This window comes from Trichomonas vaginalis, chromosome III (genome assembly GCF_026262505.1).
Source record: "Trichomonas vaginalis G3 chromosome III, whole genome shotgun sequence".
NCBI classification, from domain to species: domain Eukaryota; phylum Parabasalia; order Trichomonadida; family Trichomonadidae; genus Trichomonas; species Trichomonas vaginalis.
The window spans coordinates 22,821,009-22,836,081 of NC_067205.1; the positions used below are offsets into that span (position 1 = coordinate 22,821,009).

The following is a 15,073-nucleotide window of genomic DNA, read 5'->3' on the forward strand; positions in this document are numbered from 1 at the left end:
AAAATAAAAAAAATGTCACTTTTTTAAAAATAATTTTTTTATTTCATGCAATGTTTAACTATTTCACCATCTTCTTTAACACCCCAGTACTTACGCTTGGAGAGGACATGAACTTCGGTGAAAATTTTGTCCAATTTGAATTGACCCATCTTTTCACCGACCATTCCCATTTCAATGAGTTTGTTATAGCCTTCTTCGTTCGTCATGAGTGCGTCAATGTTCTCATAGTAAACCTTGACTTTCGATTTGACTTCGGAGAAGAATTTGTTGTACTCGTCAAGGACTGCCTTTGCGAACTGAGGGTAAGACCAATGTTCGACAATAGGTTTTAATGTGGTTACTAAGCCACTTTGACCTTGAGTGAATTCGTACTTCAAAACAAAAGGAGAAAACCTTTCAACAAAGTTGTCGACCTTCTCATAATGTTTACTCTTCATCTCTTGAGGTTTCTTAATGGAATATCCCCATGTCGAATTCATAAGCAATTTGAGTGTCATTGCAAGTTTGGGGTTTGAAGCTTTCCTAATATCATACAGTTGTTGTATGACTTTTCCAACTGTATAGTTCCTTCCCGGGAACTCACCATCTTCGTTTGGAATTCCAGTCGGAATATATTGGACAAACCTCATGTATGCAGCGTTAAGGTCGACATAGTATATCTTTTCATCTGAGTCGAACTTGTCGCAACCAATTGGTCCAGTTTGTGGAAATTCAAGTGAGTCTCTTATCTTCTGAGAAACTTCTCCTGTTATCTCATAAACATCGTCGAAGCAACCTGTTTCATATAAAACCTTCTGACCTAACTCAGATGCTCTCCAATACAATTTGACGTCAATTGGATGTCTCAATGGAAGTTTGTTTATAGCATCTTGAAGTTCTTGCAACCTCATTGGAAGTTCTTCTGGTTCAGGTTGGTATCCGAACATACCAACTCCTTGTGGAACTGTGTACTTCTTTTGTACTAGAACTTTGTCTGGAACAACTTTTGGTCTTGCTAACAATGAAAAGCTTGTTTCGTCTTTTGGTACAAAAGTTTCTGTCAGCTTGTCATCTGGAATTGGTTCCAACAAACCTTTCTCGAAAAGAATGTTTACAGCTCTGACAATGTTGCACTTACTTTTACCAAAGAATGGGTTTGTAAGACTTTCGTTCAATATGAAGTGGTTGTGGACAATTACAATCTTCAACCATGGTAAGTCTTTGTCAACAACATAGTCGTCATGTGAAGAACCTTTAGCTGTAGGTATGTTGACTCGGATATTGACATTTGCCAACGGTGCAATTTTTGCCAATTGACCTCTGAGAATGTACCTTGTCTTCACACATGACTCAAGATACTTCATCTTCTCATCTGTAACAAGACCAGAGTTCCTGAGACATGTAAGAATGCAAGGTTCGTTGACAATTGTTTCAATTGAATTGTAAATTCCATACCTTGTCAAGTCAATATCAGACTTATTTATGAACGGGAAGTATCCAGCATGTTGTCTGACTGCTTGAGGGTTAGGTTGGGACCATTCGAACTTGACACTTGCAATTCCTTCAATTGCATTAAAAATGTCTGAGTCGGAGCCAACCATTTGTTCTCTCTTTGTAGTCTTGAAAGCGTCAAGAAGTTTTGCGGCTGTTTGTTCATTGCCATGTGCATAGTAAATGTGACCATCCAAATCTGTTATGATCAATCTGAGATTGTGTCCTTTCTTATTTCCGTCTTGTATGGCAGCATGTACACCCATGAAGCCTTCTTTGTTCTTTCCTTCGTCAAAGTTTACTGTAAAGGTTCGACCAGATGTAATTTGACTTCTAACTTCACGATACTTTTCATATGCATATCTTGTTCTTTCCATGGGAGCATGTGCGTCTTCACCTTTTCCTTTTTTCCTTCTCAAAGGATGCAATTGTTCGTCATGTTTCCAGTAGAATCTGGCAAAGCCGTCGTGTCCTTCAACTTGAGGTTCACTAACATCGAAAGGCATGTCCATAAGACGTTCTTCTTCTAACCTCTCTAGTCTGTTTGGATAATTGGCACGTGCTGTTTCCAAATCTAATTCGTAGGTAAGACCTGCCAATTTGTCATAGACTTTTATGGGTCTTCCTTTCTTATATTTAAACTTCTTCGAAACTCTCCAACCATATCTTTGCAACTCTGCTTTTATTCTAGCAGACTTTCTGTCCATTCTATATGGGGGCATTTTTATAAAAATAAAAAAATATTTTTTTCTTTACTTTACATAACCGCCTGCTGCCATAAGTCTTTGACGCCAACCCATACCAGCTAATGAAGGTTGACTTGGTTTAGTTTGGAAACTAAACTTTGGTTTTGGTTTATCTTCAGTTTTTTGTTTTTCTTCTTCTATCAGTTTTTCGTCACTTTTCGGTTCCTCTGACTTTACTTCACTTGCAGGAACAGTTGTGTCGTCAACATCTTCATAAATATCATATGCCATTTGTTTTTGTTTTCCTTTCAACTTTTTGTGTTTGCTGTAAAGTTTAGAATATTTCGACTCTAAGTCAATGAGATGTTCTATAATGAACTGTTGGTCAGTGAAGTAAACTTTTCCATCTGTTGTCTCGAAAGCTCCTTCAGACTTCAATATTTTATTTGTGAGAGTCTGTTTCTTTTTTGAGATACTAGCCGTTCCATTTCTATGAAAAGTGACTTTATAGTTAGGGTTTGTATTTCCAGACCTGGCACTTTCTATTATTGAATTTTTCTCTTCATCTGTAAGTTCTTTGACAGGTTTTGACAATGGTTCTGAACTTTTTGTTTGTGGTGTCAAATCTACCGTTTCAACTTCTTCGGTCATTTCATCTCAGTAAAAAATTTTAGTTTGGTTTGTTTTCAACTGGTTGTTGTTGTGGAGGTGGGATGGTTCCTTTAATAATATCATTCAGTTTCACATGCTGAGCCTGACTATATGGTATCGGTTTAAATGCTGGAAGCCGACAAATCCATCTTGAACTCATTTGTCTCAATGCTGCATTGTTCATTTCATCCTAGTTAAAAACTTTACATTCTCCACGTTTGAGGCGGTTGAGGTTGGTTATTGTTTACCCACTGTTGTGCATGGTTATATCCTCTGTTAAAGAATCTTTCACCTTGGTCCATATAGTGTCCTGCTTGGTTATAGTAGTCATTTGCTTTGTTATAATAGTTTCCTGCTTGTCTTCCTACATTGTCCATCCATCCTTGAACTTTTCCTCTTGTTTCAGGATTTGGAATAAGATTTGTTGCATCTCGTGCTACATCCCAACCTTTCTGTACAGTTTGTATAATAGGCTGAGCTTTGTCTTTCAGTATACCTAATGTACTCAAAATCTTCCTTCCAATTCCAAATGCACCTCTGGCTATTGTTCCCACTGCGGGTAAAAATCTAGATGCGACTCCTGCTAATGCGCCAAATAAACCCATTTCTTATAGGGTAAAAAATGACGAATCCGAACAAGGACCCCTATGTTTCTAAAGCGACAAAGAAAGCACTCATGATAAAAATCTTTAGTTCAACACCAAATGCTTGGTTTATGGATATCTTGGAAAACATTCCGAGAGTTAGAACAGATGGACCTCCATACTGGTTAATATTTGTTGGTCAAAACACAAGATACTGTGAAGCCATACCATTATGGTCCAAAAATATTTTAGATGTGAAAACTGCTTTGACAATATTCGTTGACAAATACCATCCAACAAAACTGACATCTGACTGTGAAAGTTCTTTCAAATCAGATGATGTAAAAAACTATCTGCGTTCAAAAAATGTAAACCAATATTTCATTGTCGACCAAAACCATTCTGCTCTTGGTGTCATTGACGGTTGTATAAAAATGTTAAGAGACTTAAACCAACCACATGGTGGTGAAGCAAATGAAATGTCATATGACGACAAATATAGACACTTCTCCCAGGCAAAGATGAGACAAGTTTTAAATATTTACAATAACCGTAAACAAAAAGGTTTGGGAAACCACTCCCCCGAAGAAATGAAAAACAACCCTGACTTAGAGAAAGACTATATATTTAATAATTTAGTCAAAAGAGACAAACAATAAAGAATGCCGGGCTTCAAACTTCAGAAAGGTGACAAAGTAAAAATAGAAATACCTAAACGCGACCCATATGAAAATACTATTGACTATGACAACAATGGGAACTCGACAGGTACTCACATTCGTGTTCGTAAAAATAGAAGAAAGTATACAAGAGAATATTATGAAGTTTTAGGCAAACATGGCAAAATGTACACACTGCAAGCAGAAGATAAAACTACTATTGTCAGACCTCGTTTCAAACTTGTCAGAGTTCAAGGTGGTATACTTTCAAAGACAGTTCCTAACAAATATAAGACAACTCCTGACGAATATGCTAAAGAAGTTGAAAATGACGACTAAGCAATTCTATACCATGCGTCAACTGTCATGTAAGGTGGCATGTATTCTTTACTTTGTCCCGTTGTTTGCGTATATCCTGAAACGAAATGTGTATGGTTTCCTTCTCCCTGCGTGTTATTCCAGTAACAATTTATAGCAAACTTAACGTCCTTTTTAACATCATATCCTTTACCTTTTGTCATTCCTGACCAATCCCAATATCTATGACTATGCCAACCTGCTTGAGATGTACTTAAATCTATGTAATGACTGTGTGCAGGTAAATTTTCACCTGAAATCGTTTTACTTCCACCTGTTTCCTTTGAAGAGTTTGCACAATACAAAAACCTGTCGACTATTTGTTCCCATGCACCAACACCAAACATTACTTGAGGACCTCTTGCATCCATAGATGTATAAATAGAACCTACTGGGTTCATTAAATCAAACATATGAGATATTATAGGATTGTCTCTTTTGAACTTAAAATATAGTGCAACTATTTCTGGTTTCTTCTGGTTTGTGTCAGAATATTTTTTATAATATAATCTTATGTTTTCAGGGTAAGTAAAGTCTTGACTATAATATTTATTTCTGTCATCTGTATAATAATATACTATTCTCGTTTTTTCTATTGCATTATATCTTTTATATCTATAATAATCTAAATATAATGTTAGCTTTTGTTCATCTACATGTGGTGTTCTGTCGTCATCTCCATAGTCATAATAATGTGGTGCCGGAGCTGGGTCAGGTAATATCATATCCACCATTTCATAAACTCTTAAATATTTCTTTTGTTCGTCTCCATATAAGTTTAAGTAGCAGTTGTTGTCTAATGGAACTTTAACTTGTGTACCATCATTCTTTTTATAGCTTACATACATTTCATTGTTATTTTTCGGAATGAGTTTATACCGTGTACCATTTTCTAAGGAATGTACCAACTGCCATCTAAAATATTTATTTTCTTCATTGACAGAAAAGTCACCAACAATAGTTTCAATATTTTTTGTTCCTATCAAACTTTGGTATATTTCATTGACATATGTTTTATCTGCTTTATTTTCAAGGCTAACGTTTAAGTCTGTTATTTCAGAAGATGTATGTGTATGTCCAACGTCACTTTTCCTGTTTAAAGTTAGTTGTAAGTTTGTGATATTTGCAATGGTATGTGTATGTCCAACGTCACTTTTCCTGTTTAAGGTTTCTTGTAAGTTTGTAATATTTGCAATGGTATGTGTATGTCCAACGTCACTTTTCTTGTTTAAGGTTTCTTGTAAGTTTGTAATATCAGATATAGAATGTGTATGAGTCTTATTTGCTTTTGTCTCTAATATTTCCTTAAGACTTGGTATTTGGTTAATATATTATATTATAATTTATAACAAATTTCCTCAAACTATCTGTATGTCATTCAATTCCCGGCCACTACATTCAATGATGGACCATTTCCTTCAAATTTTGAAATACCTTATTCAATTTGTTGTATGGAGCCCGTGATATTCAACACTATGGAGCTCCTCCAGTTTGGTATCCAAGAAGAGATAAAAGCTAGCATGGGCTACTCTCAAAAATGCAGGAAAGAATACTCCACGATCGAATACAAATGTAAGTATCCACAATGTCAAGCTAAATTCAAAGTCCGGATAATAGATCAAGATAAATATGAACTACTAATCCACTCTGACTCTCATGATCATTCTGCACCTCCGAAATCAACAAAAACAATATCCTCATTATTTGTCAGAAATTATCTTAAACATTACTTTGAAAACAATATGAATCATGCTACAGCTCAACTTAAGTGTTTCCAAGACTTAAATATTTCATATACAGACGAGGAGTTACTTTCAATATTTGCACAAGGTCCAGATGCATTACGTAAATTTGCTCAAAGAGCTGAAATTGTTTCCAAACGCTTTAGTTCGGATGAAAAAGTTTCTTTAGCTATCTTTGTCGAATCTGTTCAAGAAAGTTGTCCAGAAGATTTAATTGAATTTATCTCTGAGCCGGGAAAACTAGTTTTTTTATATGCACCTTTCGAAGCGAAGGCCCTTGGTCACCAAATTTCTACGTTTCACATCGATTCAACGTATAAACTTCTAAGGGCCAACATTCCATTATATGCACTCACAGGAAAAACAGAACATACTATTGTTTTTCCTTTTTTGTATTTCTTTATTTCTCCTGACACAAGCGAAAATATTCAATATTGTGTTTGTCGTTATTTTCAATATATTAATAGAGAACCCGAGATGATAAGTATGGACTGCGCCCCACAAATAGCCGAGGCAATTGAGCGAGGTATTCCAAACTGTCATATTCTTTGGTGTGGCGTGCATGTCCTTCGCGCCATATTAAGAAAAGCGGATAAGTTTAAATCACGAGACAATTTTGAAGAATTTTATAATCTAATGAAATTATTAGTATTCGATACTAAAGAAGAATCTCCCGAGGAAGAACAGAACCAAGAAGAAGAAAATCCTAGAGAGGAACCAGCTCAATCTCACTTACTTCAAGCAGAAGAAATTGAAGAAGAGGAACAATATGAAGAAGAATTCATCGAAAATGAATTTCAACCTTCTCAAATCTTTTTACCACGAGAATCTTCTGATGATCCAAACGATTCTGAATTTATTCCAGAAGAAGAAACGTTTGAAACAAGTGAAGAAGTTCCAGAGCACCTCACTCAAGAAGAAGCTGCAGACATAGATGCAGTTTATGATCGAATTCTTGAAATTCTTTCCACTGAACCGAAAGCCCAAAAGTACTTCGATAGGCAATGGAGGCATCATTTAGATCGTTGGAATAAGCGCTATCGCAACGGAGGTGACGCGACTAATAACGTCAGTGAGTCACATTTCAAAGTTCTCAAGCATTCTTATTTCCCAGAGAGAAGGAATATTCGATTAGACGATTTTGTTGTTGAATTATACACAACGGTTGTTCCAGCATTATTGATTAAATTTAAAGTTCAATTAATCAATAGTGATAAAGTTGTTCGTATATTACGAAAAGCTAATGACCATGAACAAATATTGGAAAACAAAAAAGTCGAATGTTTGAAAATGCTTGAAGCAATATATTCAAGTTTGCAACAAGGATCAATAGATTCAAATCTTGTTTATTGTACTTTAAAGGTACTTTTAAAAAAGAAACAATTAATGTAAAAGATTCAAATAATTTTTTATTATTATTTTATTAATTTTTTAAAATAAGGTTAATAAAAAAGTGACACTGGATAGTTTGTCCCACACTCTTTGGAAGAATTGCTTCATAATCCACATAATATGCTTTTGGATTACTTTTATCTTTTTCTTTGTAAATTCCCAGAAATTTTGCTGCCTTAATAACTGCATTGTAACTGATTTGAAATTGTTTTGGATTCATATTGAGAGTCCAATACAATTTTTGAACCCCACATTTGTAATTTTCATAAGAATTCTGAACCTTCAAAATTAATTCTGGAGTTAATTCCTCTTGTAGAGGACCACTTTTAATTTTTAGTGTACCACCGATTTCTTTGAATGCTTTTTTGAGAGTATTTCTTGAAATTTGTTTGAAAATTGTAACATTTTGATAAGAATATGGAACTTTTTTCAAAACTGTTGCGTAAGTTAACTCACCACTTTCAAGTTTTTCATACATATATCTTACCCATTCATTTGGAATACGAGGTCTCGAGTTTTCGTTCATTTTTTTTACTTTACAAAACTGTTTATTTTTCAGAATTTTTAAATTTGAAAAAATCCATTCTATATCTGATAAATAATATATTATTTTTCAATCAAAATATTTTGATTATCATCTCAAAAGTGTTCTCAAAACCTAGTTTTTCTTATTTTGGATAATCTTAATATTTATATTATTATAAACTAATTGAACACCATATGTTTTTGTATACTTTTACAAAAAAAAATTGATAGATTTGTGATACTTCCCCCGATGATAGAATTGAATAGCTTACATTTTGACAGAACTTAATATGGGACAATAATGGAAGTACTAATGTGATTTGAAGTGATAGAATATATTACCATCTTACTAAAACATATACTTTATTGTTACATTCACAAAATATTAATCAGAACACTAGGAAAAGTGGATTTTCGAAAAAAGACGATAACGATTATTTGCAAATCGCCTCTCAATTTTGAGAGACTTTCAATTTTTACAGTGGACCCTTAAAAGAACTTACTTTTTACATAAAATGATGCTCTTTGGGTGATTATTGACAGTGTCGCATCTCCAAATTGATATGTAGAGATAGTTTATTCATTGACCTTCTATTTTTTATGAAGATTTCATAATCAGAAATTAATATTAATAAGACATTTAACAAACAATATAAAATATAAAATCATAAAATTATTTTCCTGAAAACTTCTTGATTTCATTCAAACATTCAAGAGCTTCACTGATGTCACAGTCTGAAATCGCTTCGTTAAGATGATAGAATGAGTTAATCAAGTTATTAGCACTCTTCAAGACTTTAGATCGATTTAGTTTACCTTCTGAAATAGCGTTTGGAGGAACACGGAAACACATACCTTTGAACTCTTCACCGATGCAAACACCGATGTCGATGTACCAACGAGGGATGTCGTACTTAAGAAGAAGGGCCATCTCAACACGTCCTGTCTGTATCTGCTGTGAAAGGATGTTCGCTTGGTGTGGCATGTAGATGTGTCTGAATGATGACTCGGAGAAGAGGATAGGATACATTCCTGATGGAGGAGAAACAAAAATTCCATCTGCTGTGATATGAGGAACGAATCGATACATGAAGATATGTCCGGTGCAGTTCACACCATCAAGCACGTTCATAACTTGCATAGCATGAACTAAGACGTTGTTCTCTTCTTCGATAGAAAACAAAACAATGGTAAGTATACCGTGTGAGTACTGGCATTGAACAAGGAATGGTTTAACTGAACTGTCGTCATGGACATAGACAACAGATGATGATTTACCGAACTTGAAACAATCATTCACGCATTGAAGAAATGTGATGCATTTATGACCATAGAATGTTCCTGAGATGTTCAAAATGTGTTTCCTGATTGAAGGAGAATCGTTCAGTTCTTCTGGTGATTCCCATTCAACATCTGGTGCTGGATATGAAAGCATCTCGATATCAAGAAATTCATCACGAGAAATGTCGAAAAATGACAACCTGATCTTTCGTGATATTTTCTCGTTCTGAACTGAGAAGAACATATTCAAGAACTGTGGAATCGCTTTCATAAGTGGTTTCGCTGGATAAAATGCGAAATCACCGTTATTTCCTAATGGAACTGTTTCAACAATGAAAGGAAGACCGTTAGACTTAATTATTCGAACTTCACTCTGCTTTCGTTCGATGAATGAATTAAGTTGTTTAGATTCAGTCAAATTAGTAATAACTGAGAAATCTGATGATGGAATTTCACCCAAATATCGTTTGATAGGAGGACTTGTTTCTATTGTGAAATCATCACCACGAACACGTGACATATCATGCAAAACACCAAAAATAATTCCATTCATAAGCTTAAAATTATCAAAAATACCTGAATTATATTCATTACTAACATCTAATGCAATAAAAGTGACAACTTCACAATTATGAATATTAGAATAACTTTTTCTTGCACAAATATTAATAAAACGTCTGTCATTTGATGATTCCCACATAGGAACAACAATAGATTTGCATTCACCAACTTTCATTTGAAGAGCTTCGAATGTACGTGTTTTGATTGCATTGAACATTTCTTTGTTGAATTTTCTGTCGTAAAGATATCCTTGCGACCAAATAAGTTCATCGTCGATCGTCTCAAAAATACACAATTTTTTGGATGTGTCAACAACATGTGAAATGTGTGTGAAATCGGTAGAAAGCTCTCTTGTGCAGATCTGTGTATGGTGATGTATAGTAATCAATGATGTAATGGTTTGGATCAGTTCTATGATTGATCTAAGAATTGATGAAGAGATATCTGCTGCAAATACCATCAAATACGTTGTTTCTTCAACAACAATTGTATGCATCGTGATGCGAACTTGTGATAAACTAGTTCTGGCTGTAACTCCATTGATAACTTGACTTTTATCTAATTTGGAGATTAAAATGTCTAATTCCGGCCGTAACCAGTCTTGTGAGAATAGACAAACAGGAACTGTTTCATTGTTCTGAACAATGTAGACACCAATAGCTGAATAATTCAATCTTTGATATGATTCCCGTAAAATCTCAACATATTTGGAGAAATTTGGTTTAGAAGTAACACCATTCTTGAATATCTCATAGTGGATACCCATGAATCGACCAATTTCCATTGATTGCCTGCCAAATGCTATTTGTTTGTCGCTTCCTGGTCTAATAGTAAGATGGCATGGATGCCTATCAATAACCATGTTAAAAGAAACAGATGGATTCAAGTCTTTGTCTAATTCGACGTCAGCAACTAAAGATTTTCTGATATTATCATAAGTTAAGAAATAAATTGATCCGGGAACTGTGACATGGTATGGTGAATCTAAACAATGTGTTATGACATGAAATACATTGCATTGTGTAATTCCTGAGCCAATATTTTTTAAAACAATTTTGTAAAATTCTGTCATTCCGTTGCGGTTTTTAACGTATATATCGTGTGATTTGTTCTTATTAGCTTCTTTCTGACCAATTTTGAAAATTTTGTAACGAACATCTTTTGGAATCGAATAATCAAACGGAGTCAAGAAGAATCCTTTTGAATTAATGAATGTCATGAAGAAATCATGCGGTTTCTTTGATTTAATCGGTAATTCAAGAAGTTTTAAAACAGCTGCAACGAAAACTATCAAAATAAGGATTTTTCTGAGACAATTGTTAAAGAATCGTATGATAATGACGGAAAAGTATTTCCTGTAGTATATGTTATTGGTATCTTTCGAGTATTGACGAAAATCAAACTTTGTTTCGTTCAAAAATTCAAAATTTTCGTTAGTTATCTGAGTTGGTGATACTATAAATTCGGAGATTTCATCAAATTCACTTGTGATTTCATAATGTTTTGAATGTAAATAATGAATATATTTAATATCTCTGAAATTAATTAATGAAACGCGATGTTCAACTTGTTCAATATTCTTATTTTTGTATATATAATACAGTTTTGTTTCATTTTCTAATCTAAAATAAGTCGATCTTTTGAATGAAAATGCAATTCGATTTTCTGGTGGAGATATTAAATATATGTATTCGTTTTGATAATTCTTATTACTATTTAATACTGATGTGCCTTGCTTGGGGAGTAGGGGTAATTTTAGCTAAAAGTGACGCGCCTGTAAAAACTGACACACCAGTGAAGGGTGTGATTACCGATCGGTACTTTCGACAGTTTAGAATTTAAAATTTTTTATGGAACTGTTGCGAGTTTCATAAAGAATTTAAGGAATATAAGCAAAGATTTGAATCAAAATCTTAGACCTAAGCCGCTCGATTCGCTCGCGGCTTCCGCGAATTACAGATCAGCAAAGATTTGAATCAAAATCTTCGAACTAAGCCGATCGCTTCGCTCGCGGCTTTCTTTATTATTTTAAATTTGCATATTTCCATCAAAAGTTCATAAGGTAAAAAATTTCGTTTATTTTTACTAAGAAAAAAAAGGTTTTTGATAATAAATTTATTTTATTTCGAAAAAGTAGCAATAATCGTAAAAGGGTATTGATAGACTTGCTAAAGTAACTAATTTTAGCTGTCAAATACTTTTGTATTTTGAAGTAAATTAGTATAAATTTGTTTTTACTTTTATTTCGAAAAAGTAGCAATAATCGTAAAAGGGTATTGATAGGCTTGCTAAAGTAACTAATTTTAGCTGTCAAATACTTTTGTATTTTGAAGTAAATTAGTATAAATTTGATATTATTTTAACTCCCTTTGAAAACCTCAATTTTCCATACAGAGGGAACGGGAATAGCATCCAATATTCCCTGAGAATGGTTGCGCATTCTCAGTTCCCTCTATATTTCGAACGAAGCTCTCATCGGTCTTTTTTTTAATACTAAACGTTTTTTTCCCCTGTCACTTTTAGCTAAAATTTGGGTTTGCCCTTGCTTGGGTGCGTTTCTCTTGATATGAAGACAAAAAATTGTATTAAATAACATAAAAAATTATGAGTTTTTCTTTTAAAATTTCAATTGCTATATGCAAACAAACAAATATTCCTTACTAAACTTTTTTGACCGAAGAATTCAATTTTACATTTTCTCTCAAATTTCATGTAAACGCGGAAAGATTCTTGTACAAAAGTTACAGGCTATGATCTCTCATATTCAAACGGATTAATAATGAGTTTCATCAATAGTTCTATTTGAGATAATTTATAACCGATATTAATTTGAGAAATATTAAACAATTGATTCCACAATAAGTATGATAAGCAATTTGACCACAGAATCCAGCGCCTAAATGCATCTTCTTGGTTTCTTGAATTTTTCTTAACGAATTTGAAGAACGGAAGTATATGTTATCAGCGTTTTAAAAATTGTTTTTATATATATATTATTTAGAAGAAGATATGTTTACTGATACAACAAATGATGTTTTAAAAACATTGTGAACAATATTTTTGACGTCTTTCATTTTTAATTTTTTTTCTGATACTTTCTTTTTATAAAAATATGTAGCAGAGCATTTATCTGTTGTATAATGAGATATAAATGAATCTAATGAATCACCTGATTCAAATATTCCTGAATAACCATGATGTACAGTTCGAACAGTGACATTATTATTCTTAAAGTAACAATTATCAATAGCTTTTGGTTTTTCATAAAATAAATGGTTTACTTTATTACCTATGAATGAACAATTTGAATATGTACAAAAAGAATAACAAAGAATCATTGCATTATCACTTCCTGTATATTCATTGTTTAAATAATTACATTTTGTAAAATTAAAATTACCAAAATTGCATATTCCACCATCTTCTGTAGATGATGTATTTGATGCTGTTGTGAAATTAATAATTCCTGTTTCTTCTGGATCTTGAATATTATATGCAGGACAATATTTAATTTCATAGTGATAAGATGTATTCATATTACTTACTTTGATATCTCCAAACAAATGAAAAAATGCAGCATTATATCCACTGCATTGTGATACTGAACATTCAAATGCATAATTTTTGGTGGTACTAAAATCAGGTGATTCAATGTAATATGCACAGCCAGAACTTTCGCTTGATGAAAGTAAACAACAAATATGAACTAAGACGCAATCTGATTCAAGGATACAGAATGATCCACCGTCATCTGTGGAACTATTGTTGTAAAAGGAGCATGTTTCAAGTAATACGTTGCTGCTGGAATTAAGGTAAATTGCTCGATTTTGGTAATGGAAAGAAAATATTGCATAATGAATGTAATAATCGCCTTGGCCTGATATTGCTTCATTTTCGGTCTTATTAATGAACTCATTTGAATCGTAATAATCTGAAAAACTTTGTTGAAGTTGAAGAAAGCTTTGCTTCGTGATTTATTTTGTTCAACATGCATTAATTGGCATTGATTCATGTAAACAGTTACGATGTTATCCTGAAATTTAATCAGTATGTCGCTCGAAAATTTAATTTGATTGAGATGTCAAAATTCATAATTTTTGAAAAAAGTGACATTTAAAATTATCTTTTCATAAATTTTGACCTTGTCTAGTTTGGCATCTTTGTATTTTGTCGGATAGATGGCTTGTCATATAATTCCAACAAACTTTACACTTTTATTGTGTTTTTATAAATTACCCAGATTTTCCTTACTTTTACCACTCCCCATGTAATTTCTGGGGAAAACGATAATTCATTTTTTTTATGGATGAATAGATCGTTTTCCTAGAAAGGACCTCATATCTCTGGCTAAAAAGAGTGTCAGATCCTAAATAGGTTATTGATCTAGTGTACAAATCCAATAAAAAGCCTATTTTTTTGGCTTTTTTGGTGCTCATTTTTTCGAAGATCTACATGAATATGGGGAAACCATCGGATTTTTTTGGTTAACCCACATCTTCATGTAGTCTGGACTATCTTTCCTCGAAGGACCTCTTTACGGGTGTAAAAACTCATAAAGTTCTCAAAAGATTCATTCTCGATCTCCATGCTGAAAGAATTTACAATAAAAAAGAGATCTACGCATCAAACTACAGCCATAAATGAACTGAACCCCTAAAGCTCAGCTCTTAGTTTATCAAAAACGTCGAAATCCTTCTCATTGCAATCAAATTTTCTCAATAACTCATAAGAAAAATCGAATTTTGATTAAGCCGATGTTATAGGTATCACAAATACTACAAACTTGAGCAATATCGAAATTGCCAGCAAAAGTTTGAAATTGCATTGCTCATATTTGTTTTGTAAACTAAAAATCTGCTTATATTATTCATTAATTTTTTATATTTATTCATATACTTTAATAAAAACAATACTATTTCACCTTAAAAATGAATTTCATAAGTCAATATTATTTTTTTGAAAATGTATCAATTTTCGATTAAAACAACATGAGAATAAAATTTACGCAAAATTATTTTAAAAAATGGTTTTAAAAATTTACAATAGATGAAGAATAAGATTGCAAGAAGTTTTGAAGTTTAATTTTAAGAAAAAAAATTCGGATATTATTCATGGATCTAAGTAATCTGATATTTGAGTATCGGCACCATGCATAAAACATATAA

The 15,073-nt window shown here is 32.9% G+C and overlaps 7 protein-coding genes across 7 annotated transcripts, besides 3 other annotated features; 1 reads left to right on the plus strand and 6 right to left on the minus strand.

Annotated features, from left to right (window-relative positions):
* Window positions 1-38: 38 nt before the first annotated feature.
* Window positions 39-2,177, minus strand: TVAGG3_0747150 (DNA/RNA polymerases family; the record flags this gene model as incomplete). Its single annotated transcript, XM_051245059.1, has 1 exon — window positions 39-2,177. The coding sequence occupies one exon, from the start codon at window positions 2,175-2,177 to the stop codon at window positions 39-41; it is 2,139 nt and encodes a 712-aa protein (XP_051091646.1).
* Window positions 2,178-2,222: 45 nt separating this feature from the next.
* On the minus strand, window positions 2,223-2,447 carry TVAGG3_0747160 (phage tail repeat-like family; the record flags this gene model as incomplete). The annotated part of the gene is made up of 1 exon (XM_051245060.1): window positions 2,223-2,447. One exon carries the CDS (start codon window positions 2,445-2,447, stop codon window positions 2,223-2,225), a length of 225 nt encoding a protein of 74 aa, XP_051091647.1.
* Window positions 2,448-2,826: 379 nt separating this feature from the next.
* TVAGG3_0747170 (uncharacterized protein) lies at window positions 2,827-2,991 on the minus strand (the record flags this gene model as incomplete). The annotated part of the gene is made up of 1 exon (XM_001319853.1): window positions 2,827-2,991. One exon carries the CDS (start codon window positions 2,989-2,991, stop codon window positions 2,827-2,829), a length of 165 nt encoding a protein of 54 aa, XP_001319888.1.
* A 19-nt stretch (window positions 2,992-3,010) lies between these two features.
* TVAGG3_0747180 (uncharacterized protein) lies at window positions 3,011-3,412 on the minus strand (the record flags this gene model as incomplete). The annotated part of the gene is made up of 1 exon (XM_051245061.1): window positions 3,011-3,412. The coding sequence occupies one exon, from the start codon at window positions 3,410-3,412 to the stop codon at window positions 3,011-3,013; it is 402 nt and encodes a 133-aa protein (XP_051091648.1).
* A 2,325-nt stretch (window positions 3,413-5,737) lies between these two features.
* Window positions 5,738-7,630: a mobile genetic element.
* On the plus strand, window positions 6,786-7,541 carry TVAGG3_0747200 (MULE transposase domain-containing protein; the record flags this gene model as incomplete). The annotated part of the gene is made up of 1 exon (XM_001319852.1): window positions 6,786-7,541. One exon carries the CDS (start codon window positions 6,786-6,788, stop codon window positions 7,539-7,541), a length of 756 nt encoding a protein of 251 aa, XP_001319887.1.
* A 693-nt stretch (window positions 7,631-8,323) lies between the features above and the next one.
* Window positions 8,324-8,365: a mobile genetic element.
* A 275-nt stretch (window positions 8,366-8,640) lies between these two features.
* Window positions 8,641-11,127, minus strand: TVAGG3_0747220 (uncharacterized protein; the record flags this gene model as incomplete). The annotated part of the gene is made up of 1 exon (XM_001319850.1): window positions 8,740-11,127. One exon carries the CDS (start codon window positions 11,125-11,127, stop codon window positions 8,740-8,742), a length of 2,388 nt encoding a protein of 795 aa, XP_001319885.1.
* Window positions 11,128-11,649: 522 nt separating this feature from the next.
* Window positions 11,650-12,449: a mobile genetic element.
* Window positions 12,450-12,570: 121 nt separating this feature from the next.
* Window positions 12,571-13,995, minus strand: TVAGG3_0747240 (uncharacterized protein; the record flags this gene model as incomplete). Its single annotated transcript, XM_001319849.1, has 1 exon — window positions 12,902-13,444. The coding sequence occupies one exon, from the start codon at window positions 13,442-13,444 to the stop codon at window positions 12,902-12,904; it is 543 nt and encodes a 180-aa protein (XP_001319884.1).
* Window positions 13,996-15,073: the final 1,078 nt, after the last annotated feature.